Source organism: Bos taurus, chromosome 17 (assembly GCF_002263795.3).
Source record: "Bos taurus isolate L1 Dominette 01449 registration number 42190680 breed Hereford chromosome 17, ARS-UCD2.0, whole genome shotgun sequence".
Classification (NCBI taxonomy): domain Eukaryota; kingdom Metazoa; phylum Chordata; class Mammalia; order Artiodactyla; family Bovidae; genus Bos; species Bos taurus.
In genome coordinates this window covers 11,907,669-11,925,123 of record NC_037344.1, presented here as the reverse complement: position 1 = coordinate 11,925,123, position 17,455 = coordinate 11,907,669, and the positions used below count along the sequence as shown (strand labels likewise).

The 17,455-nt window shown below is 39.7% G+C and overlaps 1 protein-coding gene across 7 annotated transcripts in view; it reads right to left on the bottom strand.

Moving 5' to 3' along the window:
* Positions 1–17,455, bottom strand: part of SLC10A7 (solute carrier family 10 member 7) — a 322,601-nt gene that overhangs the window by 166,550 nt on the left and 138,596 nt on the right. The window contains exon 6 of one of the 7 annotated variants that reach the window (NM_001076292.2): positions 16,013–16,368. The exons of the other annotated variants lie outside the window; for them this stretch is intronic. Coding sequence (NP_001069760.1) covers positions 16,312–16,368 — 57 coding nt within the window. The 3' untranslated portion in view covers positions 16,013–16,311. Of the gene's footprint in view, positions 1–16,012; positions 16,369–17,455 lie in introns of those variants that run through there. 7 annotated transcript variants of the gene reach the window in all.

The following is a 17,455-nucleotide window of genomic DNA, read 5'->3' as shown; positions in this document are numbered from 1 at the left end:
CAGGGTTTTCCACTAATATCACTCCTCAACAGCAAGTCTCAAAGTGAGATTGTCCAATAGAAGTTCTTCAATTTGGCCTGGCCTCTCATGCTGATGTGGTATTGAGATGTAAATCTGTGGGTTGTTCAAGGGCAAATGAGGACTTCCCTGGTGGTCCAGTGGCTAAGACTCCGGGCTCCCAAATTAGGGATCTCGGGTTCGATTCCTGGTTCTGGTCCGGGAACTAAATCCCGCATGCCACAACTAAAGAACCTGCACACTGCAACAAAGATCCCATCTGCGGCAACTCAGAGCCATTACAGCCAAAGAGATAAAATTTTTTTTTTTTTTTTTAAGAGCAAATAAAAGATTGCAGCAGGATACTCAAGGATGTTATCACTGTACAGTTGAATAATCTGGTGTAAACAGAAGAGTGAAGAAACACCTTTACGGATTCTCTGGAGTATGATTTAAGGATACAAACCAGAGTGGAATCTAAAGCTGAAAGAAAAAACTGGATAAAGCAATAACAAAAGAAGTTGTTCACTTGGGATAGGGGCTCTGGGGACCGAGTTTAAGAGGCAGAGCTGTACAGCACAGTGAGCTCTTCAGGCAGTCCACATGTGTATAATGGCACAGCTGTTCAAAGCATTATTGACAGAACATTGGCATTTTCTACAATATCATGTAATCAGAACACTTTGAGATTTCTGAAGATATGTGGAAATGTGTGGGCATAAGCAAACATCTGCGAACAACTCTCTTGGAGTCTTCTGCTAGACCCCTTCGATCAAAAAAAGAAAAAGATTCTGAACTGAAAAAAGAAAAAAGTTAAATCTCTTTAACGTAAGTCAGTGTCCTTACAATTTCATGTTTATTTCAGTGATGAAATATCAAGATATAAGAACGAGCTATATGAAAACTGGTCATAGTTTAATTATACTTATACACATACACAATGAGCACACAGAATGAATGTGTGACATCTACCACAGCTTGCCTATTTGGTTGTCTTTCTAGTTCAAGTACAGTAAGAGAAGGACTATCAAAAAGATTCTTCATCACAAAAGAAGTCAAAGAAGACAAATGAAGATCAAGAAAATCAGAAACTCCAAAGGAGAATCTACATGAGATTACATTGTGGAACAGTGGAACATTCCTTTTAAGAAAAGTAGACAAGTCTTAGACCAGAGATCAGGAAGCCCTTTAATGTGATGTAATAAGAAGACATACAGATGGCTAACAAACACATGAAAAGATGCTCAACATCACTCATTATCAGAGAAATGCAAATCCAAACCACTGTGAGGTACCATTTCACACCAGTCAGAATGGCTGCAATCCAAAAGTCTACAAATAATAAATGCTGGAGAGGGTGTGGAGAAAAGGGAACCCTCTTACACTGTTGGTGGGAATGCAAACTAGTACAGCCACTATGGAGAACAGTGTGGAGATTCCTTAAAAAACTGGAAATAGAACTGCCTTATGATCCAGCAATCCCACTGCTGGGCATACACACTGAGGAAACCAGAAGGGAAAGAGACACGTGTACCCCAATGTTCATCGCAGCACTGTTTATAATAGCCAGGACATGGAAGCAACCTAGATGTCCATCAGCAGATGAATGGATAAGAAAGCTGTGGTACATATACACAATGGAGTATTACTCAGCCATTAAAAAGAATACAGTTGAATCAGTTCTAATGAGGTGGATGAAACTGGAGCCTATTATACAGAGTGAAGTAAGCCAGAAGGAAAAACATCAATATAGTATACTAACACATGTATATGGAATTTAGAAAGATGGTAACAATAACCCGGTGTACGAGACAGCAAAAGAGACACTGATGTATAGAACAGTCTTATGGACTCTGTGGGAGAGGGAGAGGGTGGGAAGATTTGGGAGAATGACATTGAAACATGTAAAATATCATGTAAGACACAAGTTGCCAGTCCAGGTTCGATGCACGATACTGGATGCTTGGGGCTAGTGCACTGGGACGACCCAGAGGGATGGTATGGGGAGGGAGGAGGGAGGAGGGTTCAGGATGGGGAACGCATGTATACCTGTGGCGGATTCATTTTGATGTTTGGCAGAACTAATGCAATTATGTAAAGTTTAAAAATAAAATAAAATTTAAAAGAAAAAGAAAAAAAAGAATCAGCTTTTATGGACCACTGCATGCTGGACTTACTCTCCTTCAGAAACAAATCTCTGGGTGATGTCAAAAAACAAGAAGGATGAATTCTGGCCTTAGAAAGCGTTTTTTATGGACAGAAACAGGACAAGTCCATCCTGAAGGAGAAAAGAAGGGAGAGAAAAAATAGCCAAGGTGGGAAAAGGGAAAACTTGCCTGTGAATATGTATCACAGATTACCAACTAGTAAAACTTGCAAATCCCCAGACTTTTTGTTCTACCCTGAGTCCAGGAAAATGGTTCATTTATTCTACAGCTATTTAACACAGTCTAGGTGCCAGGTACTATATGCTAACTGCTGCTAAGTGGCTTCAGTCATGTCCGACTCTGTGCAACCCCACAGACGGCAGCCCACCAGGCTCCCCCGTCCCTGGGATTCTCCAGGCAAGAACACTGGAGTGGGTTGCCATTTTAGACAGTAGCAATATTAGAATGAAAAAGGCAGACAAGGGCACTCCTCTCTCAGAGCTTATACTTTAATGGGGATTGTCACACAACAGATAAATGAACAAAATCACTTTGATAATGATAACAGCTTTGAAGAAAACAGCACAGGTTGGTGTGATAGAAAGTACTGGGGAGGCACTCAGGGGAGGTCACAGAGGAGGTGCCATGTGAAGTGACATCCGAGTGACAAGAAGGATAAAATCCAGTGAACAATGGAGGAAAGGACGATCCAGAGAGAGGACATGGCTAACATTAATAATACTAAGTATCACTAATATTAATAATACAAAGGTCCTAAGGAGAAACAGGTTTGATATGCTGTGTTGCTGAAGTGTGGTGAGCATGGGGTATGGTATAAGATGGGGCTGAGGAAGAAGGCAGGGCTAGGTATATAGGACTTTATGGCTGCAATAAGGTGTCTAGCTTTTATCCTACGGGCAACAGAAGACACCAGAGACGTCTTAAAAACAGGGAAGAGCTAGGAAAGAGCATGGTGACACAATGTGAATTTCATATTCTGAAAAGATTACTTTAGCTGATACGTGAAATAAAAACTTTAAGGAGATTAGAGAAGAAGCAGGGGGATCAATTAGGGCATAACTGCAGCATTAACAGGCAAAAGTTGATGGCATCTTGCATTTGGGTAGTGACAGTGAAGACAAAGAGAAGATAATGAATTCAAGATATATTTAGAAGGTAGATCCAATAGGATATGCTGATGACTTAGATAGAGAGAGAAGGAAGTGGTGACAAGAGAGAACTCTAGAAAAACTTTTAAATTCAAATAATGGTTAGAGCAGCTTCACAGGTGGCTCAGTGGTAAAGAATCCACCTGCCAATGCAGGAGACGCAGGTTCCCTACAGTCCATGGGATTGTAGTCGGACATGACTGAGCGACTGAACATGCAATGCTGCTGCTGAGTTGCTTCAGTCGTGTCCAACTCTGTGTGACCCCAAGGGCTGCAGCCTGCCAGGCTCCTCTCTCCATGGGATTCTCTAGGCAAGAGTACTGGAGTGGGTTGCCAAGCCCTCCTCCAGGGCATCTTCCCAATCTAGGGATTGAACCCAGGTCTCCCGCACTGCAGGCAGATTATTTACCATCTGAGCCACCAGGTAAGCAGCATACAATGGTTAGAGCCATTTACTGAAATGAGAAAGATTAGGGGAGAAGCACTTTAAGGATGGGGGGAGATCAAGAATTTTATTTTGCATATGGTCACTTGAGATATTTATTAGACATCCAAGATATGACACCAAATAGACATTTTGATATATGAGTCTGGCATTTGAGGAAGAAGTTGGTGCTGAAGATATCAATTTGGTAGCAGATGCATTTTGATGTCCCATAAAACCATGGGATTGGATAACTTTCCAAGGGAGACAAAGCAAAAAGCAGAACCTGCTACAAAGCCCTGAGACACTCTAATATTCAGAAGTTAAGCAGAGCAGAGAACCCACATAAAAGGAGCACAAAATATCTGGGATGGGAAGCAGGATCTTGAGTCATTTTTTGAGTGACTGATACAAAAAATACTTGTTGAAACATTTATTAAACATCTACTAGATGCAGGATGCCTACTGTGGCAGGAATCAAAAGAGAACGAAGGACATGGGCTTGAAATCAAAACTATTCATACAATGAGGTAACACCTCACAACTGTCAGGATGGCCATCAACAAAAAGTCTACAAATGATAAATGCTGGAAAGGGTGTGGGGAAAAGGGAACCTTGCTCCACCGTTGGTGGGAATATAAATTGGTACTGCCACTATGGAGAACAGTATGGAGGTTCCTTAAGAAACTAAAAATAGAGCTACCACATGATCCAACACTCCCACTCCTGGGCATATATCCAGAGAAGATTCTAATTTAAAAAGATACATGCACCCCCGTGTTCACAGCAGCACTATTTACAATAACCAAGACATGGAAGCAACCTAAATATCCAACAGATGAATGGATAAAGATGTGGCACATATATATAATGAGTATTAGCCATTTAAAAAAAGAATGAAATAAGGCCATTTGCAGAAACATGGATGGACCTAGAGATTATCATACTAAATAAAGCATATCAAAGACAAATGCCATATGATATCACTTATGTGTGGAATCTAAGAAAATGATATAAATGAACTTATTTACAAAACAGAAACACTCACAGACATAGAAAATAAACTTATGATTTGCTTTCAAACAAACAAAGGGGAAAGGTAAATAGGAAAGAAACATTAGGAGTTTGGGATTAACAGATACAATCTACTATAAAATAAAATAGATCAACAACAAGGATTTACTGTACAGCACAGGCAACTATATTCAATATTTTGTAATATAATAGAAAAGAATCTAAAAAATTATATATATATACACAATACACACATATCTGAATCACTTTGCTGTATAACTGAAACTAACACAATATTGTAAAGAAATTATGCCTCATTTTTTTTAAAGATATGGGCTTGGAATTTCAGCACTTGAGCTCTTTGATAGGGAGCAGAACCCTAACCCTTGACTTGTGGAAATTGGTTAAAAAAAAAAAACAAACAGGCTAAGCTTAAGGTCCCACTAGACTTACTGTCCTTTATGTCTGATGACAGACAGATGAACAGACAGGCTGTCAAGAAGAGTTCCTATTCTCCACGCACATTACAACAGTTATCAGTCTGACCTTGCAGATATTTAGATTTTTTTTCTTAAGATTTTTCAAGTGGATGTTTGTACTTTTTGACCATCTTTACCCAGTTCATTTCCCACCCCCACAAATATTAAAAACAGAAGTGAAAGAATACCAAGGAAACAGAAATGAACTAACATGTAATAAAGACTGTGTAAAATGTATGTTGACACTTAGGGAATATATATTTACATATAGGCCATGTAAAGAGGGTGAGAAATAAGAAAAATACCCTAAGGAAAACAAAGGAAAAATGAAAGTCCCATTGAAAGGAAAGAAATTATAAACACTGAAGGTCCCCAAGACTAGAAACAGCTAAAATTGGCTTGCTGAGTAAGAAGCCAGAGAGGAAAATCAGACAGTCATTTGGTCACGATCAATCAGTATTTTTCTTGGGGATCGTAAGCTGCTGTAACAGCAGAGCTAACAGTCCCCGTACTGGAAAGACTGCACTCCGTCTGATCGCCCTCACAAGACTGGCTGCTGGCCCCCAGTAACCCGAGGTACTCGGCAATCCCCTCACCCTCTCTGTGCTGTTCCCATCCTCCCCCCAACCTGTGGTCACCGTCTGGCTTGATTCATCTTCCGGATGATGATGGATGACTTAATTACGGAAATAAAGGCAAGAATCAGCTACAGGAGAGAAGCCAAATATGAACAAAAGGGCAAGGATGGAGCCCTTTCCTATGGTCTCTTAATAAGCTTTGTATTTCCCTATGCCCGAGAGGCTTGTGTGGATGCTTTTGGTGAGAGAAAAGAATGAATTAAGGGAAGACAATGCTTAGTTTGCACTCCTCTTACATGCCAGCAGCTCTGCTTAGACTTTTCATGTTTCCATATCTGTTCCTGACAACAATCCTGAGCTGCCTACCGATGAGGAAACTGTGAGCCCCCAAAAGATGAGAATTTTGCCCACATTCAAGCAGCTAGATAGAAGCACAATTGCTACATGAAGCCAAATTTTTCTGACTCTAAATATCATTATTTTCTCATTATAAAACACCATGGAGTGGATTACACATGCTTAAAATATATTAATTAGAAACTAGGGACTTATACATCAACTATATTTCAATTAAAAGTTAGAAACAAAATTACAAAGTGAATAAATCAAAAGAAATTACATGAAAATAATCAGTAAAAACTGTATAATGAAGTTGTGATTTGGGGTGCTGTGAATCACCATTTTTTGTTGAGATTGCAAAAGTCAAGTAGCTAAAACTAGATCAATGGACTTTTCTGGTGGTCCAGTGGTTAAAAATCTGCCTTCCAGTGCAAGGGACACAAATTCAATCCCTGGTTGGGGAACTAAGATCTCACATGGCAAGCCACGACTAGAGGGCGGGCACACTGCAGCTTGAGAAGTCTTCCAGCCACAACTGCAGAGCTCGTGTGCTCTGGAGCCCACGCTCCACAACTAGAGAAGCTTGCACTGCGACAAAGACCCAATGTAGTCCAGAAAATGCAACAACCACCAACAAAAAACTAGGTCAAGAGAAATTTTGTGAACCATTTTTAGAAACCAGGTTAAAGGGTAATAATTACACAGCATGTTGGCCTGTTTGTGTGTGTGTGTTACGCACTCAGTCATGTCCGACTCTTTTGTGACCCCCCCATGGACTGTAGACCGCCAGGCTCCTCTGTACATGGAATTTCTGAGGCAAAAATACTGGGGCAGGGGTTGCCATTTCCTTGTCTAGGAGATCTATCTTCCTGACCCTGGGATCAAACCTGGATTTCCTGCATTACACACAGTTTCTTTACCAGATGAGCCACCAGGGAAGCCTGTAGGCCTGTTTAGAATGAAATAAAAATTTACATCTACAAAACTACACAAAAGAAGAATGAACACACACACACGTGGGTGCGCAAGCACAGCCCACAATCATTATACTGAGAGTAAGTTGAAGGTGTGATACACCATTAATACTTTAGCGTGTGAGTTGAGTGAAAGTTGCTCAGTCCTGTCCGACTCTCTGTGACCCCATAGACTATACAGTCCATGGAATTCTCTAGGCCAGAATACTGGAGTGATCTTCCCAACCCAGGGATGGAATCCAGGTCTCCCGCATTGCAGGCAGACTCTTTACCAGCTGAGCCACAAGGGAAGCCCACTTCAGTGTGCACCTCCTAAAAAACAAGGACTCTCCCCTATATAACTACAGTGCGTGTGTGTGCGTGCTTAGCCGCTTCATTTGTGTCCGACTCTCTGTGACCCTATGGACCATGGCCCGCCAGGCTCCTCTGTCCATGGGATTCTCCAGGCAAGAATACTGCAGTGGGTTGCCATTTCCTTCTCCAGGGATATAACTACAGTAAAACATGCTAAATCAGGAAATTATCTTGATAATAATATTACCATCTACCATCAAATCCAGTCCCATCAAATCTCACCAACTATCCCAGTCTAGAATTCTATATTTGTACTTGGCTGCTTATCTGGAACTATTCCTTAATCTTCCCATGCTTTTTCATAACCTTGGTATTTTTTGAAGCATACAGCCCAGTTATTTCCGTTTGCCTCCGTTTGGGTTTGTCTGTGTCATTCTCGTGATTAAACACAGGTGAGGCATTTTCACAGGGATGTGTCCCAAGTGAGCTACACTCTTCCCAGTATACCACGCCCAGCAGCAATGATGTCTATTTGCCCCATGACTGGGGATGTTCACTTTGCTCATTTGGTTTAAAGGTGGTGTCTTCTAGGCTTCTCATCAGTGAAGTTACCATTCCCTTGTTAATTAAAATACTTTGAGAGTACTGCCATGCTCTTCCTTTATTAACTTTCATGAGCTACTTTTAACCTCCATGGATGATTCATGCCTAAATCAATTATTAGTATTGCTTCTATAATAGTTGCCAAGTGGCAATTTTCTAATGCCATCATTTTTTTAATTTATAAAAGTTCATAGCCTGGGATTCTTCTCATCGATTAGCTGATTCACTTATTTATATCAGTATGGACCCTTGGGTTCCTATTTTATTCAGTGTGGTATACTCTTTTCCTATCATTTATTTTGATGCTAAAATAATTATAGATTTATTAGAATTAATCTAGAATTATTATGTCCTTTCAGGTCGGCTCCTGTGTAACTTCTGCCATGGTCTCATGACTTTTTTTTTTTTTTTTTCACTTGTTTAAATTGAAGTATAGTTGATGTATAGTTTACATGTTATAGGTGTACAGAATAGTGATTCACAATTTTTAAAGGTTAAATATTCCATTAATACAAAATACTGGCTCTACTCCATGTGCTGTACAATATATCTTTGTAGCTTATTTGATACATAACAGCTTATATCTCTTAACCCCTTACCCCTACCTTGCCCCTTCCTCCTTCCCTTTCCCCAATGGTCACCACTAATTGGTTCTCTATACCTGAGTCTATTCTTTTTTGCTGTTATATTCATTAGTTTTTTTTCCCCCAAATTCCACATATAAGTGATATCATACATTTCTGAGCACCAGTTATCCTCAGTTTATTCATGTCCTCATACCCACTGCATGCAATCAATATCCTGGCCCTGCCAGCCTTGATGACCCCCTCAGTCTTACCTCCCACCCAAAATCTCCTCAGCTCGACCACTGACTGACCCTCTTGGTTCTGACCACCTCCTGAGTCCTGGATCCACAGGTTACCGCAACCCCGGCTGCCTCAATGGGAGGGAAGGGAACCCAAATTATGTTTTAAAGAAAAATACGAGGAAGAAAGAAAAAGACAAGGAAAGGAAGAGGAATAGGAGGACAGGAAGAAGAACCCAGCCTCACTCTTGAATGATTATTTGTGAATAATCTCGGGCAGGGGCAGGGGGGCACAGGGCATATCACTTTCTCACAGCACGTGAAGATATTCCATTATATTTTGTCTTCTCTCACTGCTTTAGAGAAGTCTGCTGCGACTAGCTGTGGTTGTTGCTTCAGAAAGCTGTCTTTTCTCTCTGACTGTTTTGAAGATTTTTCTCCTTGAACACTACCTACAGAGGTTAAGAGCACAAACTTGGGAGCTAGATTATCTGGGTTCAGATCTCGGCCTGGCCACATAGTAGCTGAGTGACCTTAAGAAAATTTAGTAACTTCTTTGTACCTTATTTTCCTCTTCAATAAAATAATTGTGAGTTACTATCCATAAACAAGTGAGTTAATATGTATACAAACTTCTTCGGCGATAATCTGGCACAAAATGGCACTGAATAAGTGTTTGCTAGTACTACTAGTAATGGTTGCGATTGCAGTGGTCTGGATTGTACTGAAGTTTAATTTTGACGTATTTATATTTATTCTACTTGGGACTCGGTGAACTTCTATCTAGGGATTATATCTCACTAATTCAAAAGAATTCTCTCCTTCCAGAGCTCCAATCTGAAACAAGCTTTTACATTAATTTCTGGGCCCGTAAAAATAGTATAAATTCATATCTCAGAACCATCTACAGAACAGGCTTGGAATTTCCATGGTTCACAAGACATTCTTTTTCTTCCATTCGAACTCCCAGCCTATGACAACACTATCACTTATCCTGGCCAAGAAGTACGGGTTTTTCTAGTATGTCTTTCACTGAGGGGGCACTTCTTAGGTTCCCAAATTTATATAATGGTCTCAGTTCTAGCTAACTGCCTTGAATATGCCAAAACTGGCATCCGGTCCTATCACTTCATGGGAAATAGATGGGGAAACAGTAGAAACAGTGTCAGACTTTATTTTTTGGGGCTCGAAAATCACTGCAGATGGTGACTGCAGCCATGAAATTAAAAGACGCTTACTCCTTGGAAGGAAAGTTATGACCAACCTAGATAGCATGTTCAAAAGCAGAGATATTACTTTGCCAACAAAGGTTCGTCTAGTCAAGGCTATGGTTTTTCCTGTGGTCATGTATGGATGTGAGAGTTGGACTGTGAAGAAGGCTGAGCGCCGAAGAATTGATGCTTTAGAACCGTGGTGTTGGAGAAGACTCTTGAGAGTCCCCTGGACTGCAAGGAGATCCAACCAGTCCATTCTGAAGGAGATCAGCCCTGGGATTTCTTTGGAAGGAATGATGCTAAAGCTGAAACTCCAATACTTTGGCCACCTCATGCAAAGAGTTGACTCATTGGAAAAGATTCTGATGCTGGGAGGGATTGGAGGTGGGAGGAGAAAGGGACGACAGAGGATGAGATGGCTGGATGGCATCACTGACTTGATGGATGTGAGTCTGGGTGAACTCCGGGAGTTGGTGACGGACAGGGAGGCTTGGTGTGCTGCGATTCATGGAGTCGCAAAGAGTCGGACATGACTGAGTGACTGAACTGAACTGAACTGAACTGACATTTCATGTAGGTGCATGGATTTGTTGTTGTTTGGTCGCTAAGTTGTGTCCGACTCTTTTGCCACTCCATGGACTGTAGCTTGCCAAGCTCTTCTGTCCAGGGGATTTCCCAGGCAAGAATACTGGAGTGGGTTGCTAATGCCTTCTCCAGGGGATCTTCCTGGGTCCGGGACTGAACCCGCACCTCCTGCATTGGCAGGCGGATTCTTTACCACTGAGCCACCAGGAAATACTTAGTACCTAAATATGAAGGTCTGTAACATTCTTACATGTACAACTTTGGCATTGACGATTGTCCTTTTGACAGAAATTCTGAGAATTGGAACTGACCAGTTCTACCAAGAGTAGGCTGAACAACAAAATGGTTTATCATTGTGGAATCTGAAGTTAGAAAGATGTAAGTTCAAATCTTGACTTCATCACTTAATAACTGTATCAATGTGGGGGAGAGAAGAACACTAACACTTTAAGTTTTACTGTTAGGACAAATATAATACAAACATAATACCTACTAAATGTTTAGCAATAGCTCCAAGTCCAGGGAGCTGTGATAGCTGGTATTACTGCATGCAACAATAATAAAGAAGTACAGGCTAATTTATTTCCTTGGCTGCGTCAGGTCTTTGACGCGGCTCATGGAATCTGTCTTGCGTCATGTGGGATCTCTATGGCTGTGCCTGGACTCTCCAGTTGTGGTGTGAGCTCAGTAGTTGAGACACATTAGCTTAGTTGCTCTGCAGTACGTGGGATCTTAGTTCCCTGAACAGATATTGAACCTGGATCGCTTGCATTGCAAGGTAGATTCCTTCCACTGGACCACCAGGAATGCTCTGCTGTTATTATTTTTAAGCGTTTCTGTTATTATTTTTAAGTGTTTTCAATTTTGCTTCACACTGCAAAATTACCATCTAAAAAGACTGTATCTACATACACACCTACCAAGAGTGTGTATTGCTAAGTCTTTCCAGTCTTGCCAATAATAGGTCTTGTCAATCTTGTTCAACCTTCCTAATTTTATAGACGGAAAACACTTTCATTTGCACTGATTGGCAGTGTGGTTGTACATCTCCTAGGTTTATTGCTCAGCCATGGTGGTTCCTCTGTGAGTGAGAATTAAAGATCTTTGCTCATTTTCCTCCTGGTATATGTATTTGTTTCTTCTTTATCTGCAAGAATTCTTTATACATAAAATAAAAACATCCTTGAGTATATTTTGCCTGGTAGTTACAATGAACAAACTGATACTGTAAGCATTTTTTTTTTTTTTTTTTTACAGAGGATGAATTCACTGACATCACTGTGAGAATAAACCGAGGAAGAAGTCTTCAGTGAAGTACTTGCAGTGGTATTGGTTATTACCAATCTTGCTTGCCAGACTCATATGAAGATAGCATATGACCTCATCTTTCTTTGTAAGTCAGACTTGACTTCATCTTGCCTAATCAGCACAAAATTCTGTTTCTATAGGATGTCCCAGAGAACATAATAATAATAAAAAAAAGGAGGCTTGTTTAGCATACTAACATTTACAGTTACTTAGGATACGTTCAGAGTGTACAGGAAGATCTGCTACATCTTTTCTTTTCCTTGAAAATAAATTCGCCCCAAGCTTTTAAAAATTACTTTTCTGTCCCTGTTAGGTAGCTCCACTTCTTATATTTCAAGAGAGTTTTAAGAATTTCCTTCCATCTTCCCATTTCCAGATCTAGCATCTTGGTCCAATTTCTCCTTACCCGTGCCATTCATGATTTGATAGATTTCTACTTCGCAGGCCAAAGAGTCCTAATCTTTCACTTTGTCCTCATATGTCAATTCCTCTTCCCTTCCTCCTACTCCTCTGATCATTTTATAATGAATTGGTAACCACAATAATGAAATTTACAGAGAAAACTAAATTTTGAGATGCTGCCATAACTAATGGAGTCAGAGAAATGATGAAAAGAGCTTTAATGAGGTTTGAGGTATGGTTGGAATATTACAGATTGAAAATCAATTTGGAAAATGCTGTCAGCTTCATCCACAGGGGGGAAATTACTTAAACACACATATCGAAAAGGGTAGGAGTAACTTTGAAGGCGATGAAGAACTGAGAATTATTTTATAATACAGAAAAAGAGGGTTGTTTTTTTTTTTCTATCTATTTATCGTCTATTGCTATTTTGCCATGATTAAAGGTGGGCTTCCCTTGTGGCTCAGCTGGTAAAGAAACTGCCTGCAATGTGGGAGACCTGGGTTCAATCCCTGGGTTGGAAAGATCCCCTGGGGAAGGGAAAGGCTACCCATTCCAGTATTCTGGCCTGGAGAATTTCATGGACTGTATAGTCCATGGGGTCGCAAAGAGTCAGACATGACTGAGTACTTTCACCTCACCTCAAAAGTCTAAGTAGGTAAATATCAAAATACCTTGGGTATTCAAATTCTGGAAGGACTAATAAATAATTAAGCATTTGACTATTATAACTAGTTTACTCTTAACACTACATAATGTTGAAGGTAAAAGAGTTTTATGGCTTCTTTGTAACATCGCATACAAAAACACTGCCTAATTTTGGTCATCTCATACAACACATTTTATCTTCCTCAAGAGAAAAAACTGAATTTTGTGAACTCTGAATTGATGGATATTTTACAGAAAAACATACCTTTACCATAAAACCATTTATGCCATCTACTGCACGTACTGTAAAGCACCATACACATCAAAGAGAAATTACTGCTTAAACAGATTATCAGGTCGTAGAACAATTAGAAGTTGCAGTTCTCTCAAAATAACTCTAGTGAGACCTGGAAAACTGCTTCAAGCCTGGGCTATTTAAGCATTCAACAGATTCTCTGTATTTAATCTTTGAAAATTAGATGAAAGCTATGGCCTTTCTCTCTAGAAAAACCCATATACAATTACAGAATACATTTTGAGTATAAATTTTCAGAATGTACTAGGACTCCAAGTCTCCAGGCTAAAAAGTTCTTTCTCTAGAGGAAATTTGGTTTTTAGGACTATCACTAAATACCTAATATGCAAACCAATCCGTTTCTACCTTAGGCACTCCATCTATTTCTTTTGCAGCATAGAAGAATTAGAGCTTCACTGTAGGTTTCACCTTATCCACAAACTCTTCATTAGTGCTTTGCAGAATATAGCCTTGTCAGCCTCTAAAACTCACTACTGGTGCAGCTTCTACCTGATCTCCACTCTCAGCTACAGATAACTTCCAAGGAGATCCCGAGTGACCACACTGGAGACCTAATAATTTGACAGAGCAGCCTTGGCAGTTTGACACGTAAGCAGCCAACGGCTGCTGATCTGCTTAGTGCCTGGTTCCTAGGGCCCTTCCTAAAATGCAGTTCTGGTCTCTCATGTATAAACTTGGTTCATTTTCATGATTCTTTACAAACTGCCAAGATAACTCAATGTATGCAAAGTCATATTATCACAAGTGAGGCTGAAAGTATGCCTGAAAAATAGAAGTCAAGTTTCTAGTTCCAAGACTCTTTCACAGCATATATACAAGTTTCACTATTAAAGGGGCGGTTGGGGGGGCAGGGGGTGGGTAACTTCCAAGAGTAACAGATACACATTTATTCATATCCAAACACAGTATATTCCAAGATCAAATAAATATAACTTATTTAAGCAAACAGCTATTGTGCCAGACTGTATCATTGCTACCTAAAGGCCACTCTGTCCTCTTATATGCTAACAGAGCTCTGTTTTCTTAAGAACAACATGTCTAACCCTGAATGTGTCTCATGAATAGTTCAAACTAGTCATTTCCAACCAATATGAGTCTTTCAAAAATATATGTGTGTGTGTGTGTGTGTGTGTGTGTGAAGTCCCTCAGTCATGTCCGACTCTTTGCAACCCTGTGGACTGTAGCCCACCAGGCTCCTCTGTCCATGGGATTCTCCAGGCAAGAATACTGGAGTGGGTTGCCATTTCCTTCTCCAGGGGATCTTCCCGACCCAGGGATTGAACCTGGGTCTCCTGCTTTGCAGGCAGACGCTTTATTCTTATAAATATATACATTTATTTACTTATTTATTTGGATGTGCTGGGTCTTTGCAGCACATGGGATCTTGGGTCTTCACTGCAGCATACAGGATCTTTAGTTGTACCATGAGAACTCTTAGTTACAGCATGTCAGATCCAGTTCTCCGGCCAGGGATTGAACCCAGACTCCCTGTGCTGACAGCACAGAATCTTAGCCACTGGACTACCAGGGAAGTTCCATCAATATGAGTCTTAAATGTACCATAGATAGAGAAGATATTCATCCCCTGACCCAACTCTCAGGGCAGAAGGGGCAGGACCTAGAGCAGCAGGAACACTCTTTTTGCCCCTAGGATGTTGCATTCCTTATGTGTGTCATGAAGGGAAGGGGTCAAGAGGCATAGGTCTAAGCCAAACTCTGTTCTTTTGATACCCAATTTGTCTCCTTTCCTTACAGCGAGCAGTAACCCTGTGACTGAGATCACAATGAAATATTAGAGCAAGTCTGCTGAGAACCTCTTGGGAATGTTTGTTCTTACAAAGGGCAGAAATGAGAAGAAAGCTTCCCAGCAGTGTCTTTCCCTTCCAGTCTACCTTGAACAAAGGCATGGTGCCTGAAGCTGCAGCAGCCAACTTGCTACCAAGGGGTCACAAAGCAGGTATGCTGAAGCCTTTTGTGTTTGGAGCCAAAAAAAAGATATCTTAAACCTCTACATTTGCACAGACAGAGTCAAAATTTCAGCAGTTCTGAAACGTTGAGTCTCAACAGAGGAAGGAAGGAAGGGAAGAAGGAAAGAAGAAAGATAGAAGGACATCTCTTGTTCTTAGCTTCTTCACCTTTCAAATGAGGCGTTTATGTTTTCCTGCCTATGTCGAGGAATAAAACATAAACGTGATAACACAAACATAATAAAGCCTCTTTGGGTGTCCTGAAGTGCTCTGAGTTCACAAAAAGCAGGTGTTTTGACACCAGTATCAGTCTAGTATCAGTGCAGTACTCTGTAGCAAGGTCAACCAACCCCTGAGACCAAAAAACAAAATGAACCAAAATGAAGGTAGAAATAATTCCATGAATTGTGGTATTTCCCCTAAAATGTAAGTCTGCTTAAAATTACGTAGTAAATGCTTAAAAATATCGCAGCTCTACCTTTTAAAAATCAAGACCCTTAATTATAAGATTAGAGAATAAATGGTTTATTTTTCTTAAGTCTTCTTATCCAGTAAGGAATAAGGGACACATATGCAGGCACTTAAGAAATATTTCATGGTGAGGTTGATGGTAATGACAGTTCAAAAGCCACTTTCACATTTATTTGTCTTTAGTGGCTTTGATTATAACAAACATGAAAAAGAAAAACAATTGCCAGTTTCTGTTGTTTCATAGTGTCCCTTAAACCTGTGAGTTATCTGTTCTAAGATTTTTTTTTTTTTTCCCATACAGAAATGTAAGTCATTCACTTGCAGGAATAAAACTTACAAAATGAAGTTCATTTTGCTTGTCAAGTGCAGATAAAAGGAAGAAGGGGAAGAAACAGTTTAAATGTAAAAGGCACCTTTTCCCTAACTCCTGAACTAGTTCACACAATACAATGAATAATTGAACTGCCTGAAACTTCATATGTGCAGAACGCTGCATGCAGACCAGCGGTATTTTCACTTCAAATTTGTATAGTCTTTAGTCAACATGCTTCATCTGCATTTCTAACACCTGCTTCAGTCAGCTGTGAAGTAGGCTGTTATCTCTATGGCTGTCTTTTATCTTCACTCTGTCGCTCTACCAAAAAAAAAAAAAAAGCATGATAGAATATAATTACTTGGCCTAAAAGAGATGGGAGGAACTCACAGGATCTTCTGAAAGGTATTTTCCTTTATCTTTTCCAAAAATAATTTAAAAACAAGTTACTAATCATCATTACTTATTGTACACATCTTTGAACATTAATTTTATACAGCAAAAATAACAGCATCGCTATTTATCTGCAATGAGTATCTGTTTTAGGAGCAAAGGAAAGTAAAAAAAAAAAAAAATCAAATGCAATGACTGATAAAATCATTTGTAACATATTTCTTCTAAACTTATTATTGTGCTGTTATTAAAATGATACTCGTGTAAAATAGCTAGATAGTGGGAAGCTGCTGTCTAGCACAGCTAGGTGCTCTGTGATGCCCTAGCAGGGTGGAATGAGCAAGTGGGAATCTGCTACATAATAGCAGATTCACTTTGTTGTACAGCTGAAACTAACACAACATTGCAAAGCAATTATACTTCAATTTCCCTTCAGAAAATTATACTCTTTAGTTTAGCATGCATAAGGTGACCTAGGTTAGTTTTGTATATATCAACATCAGTCAAATTTGACTATCTTTTGTCAGCTACTCACATTATTCGTCCTGTATTAAACAACTTCATCTGGATGATTTAAGTAAAAAAGCTTAAAAGAACGAGGTTCTCTCATAAAGAAATTATCTTAGGAGAGGAGGAAAAATGGGGAGTAGTTGAGGAAAGAACTGGACTAAAAGGGAACATTTTCTGCTTTATCATCATTCTGCTATTTTCCTTCATAACTAAAATTAGAATGTGATTATTTCATCTATTGTTCTTTTCCTGACTTGAATGTAAACTTCATCTACAAGGACTATGCCTGACTAATTTACCACTATATTCCTAATATCTGTCTTAGTCCTAGGCATACAGTTAATACTATATAAAAATTTCTTAAAGAAATGAATTTAAAAATTTTCTACCAGACTGAATGGAAAGGGATCCTGAAGGACCATTTGAACTTTTCTACAGGGGGAGAAGGTATCTCCTTAAAGTCTTCATTTAATAGTCCTAAAATCAGTATTTTCATTCCCAGTGA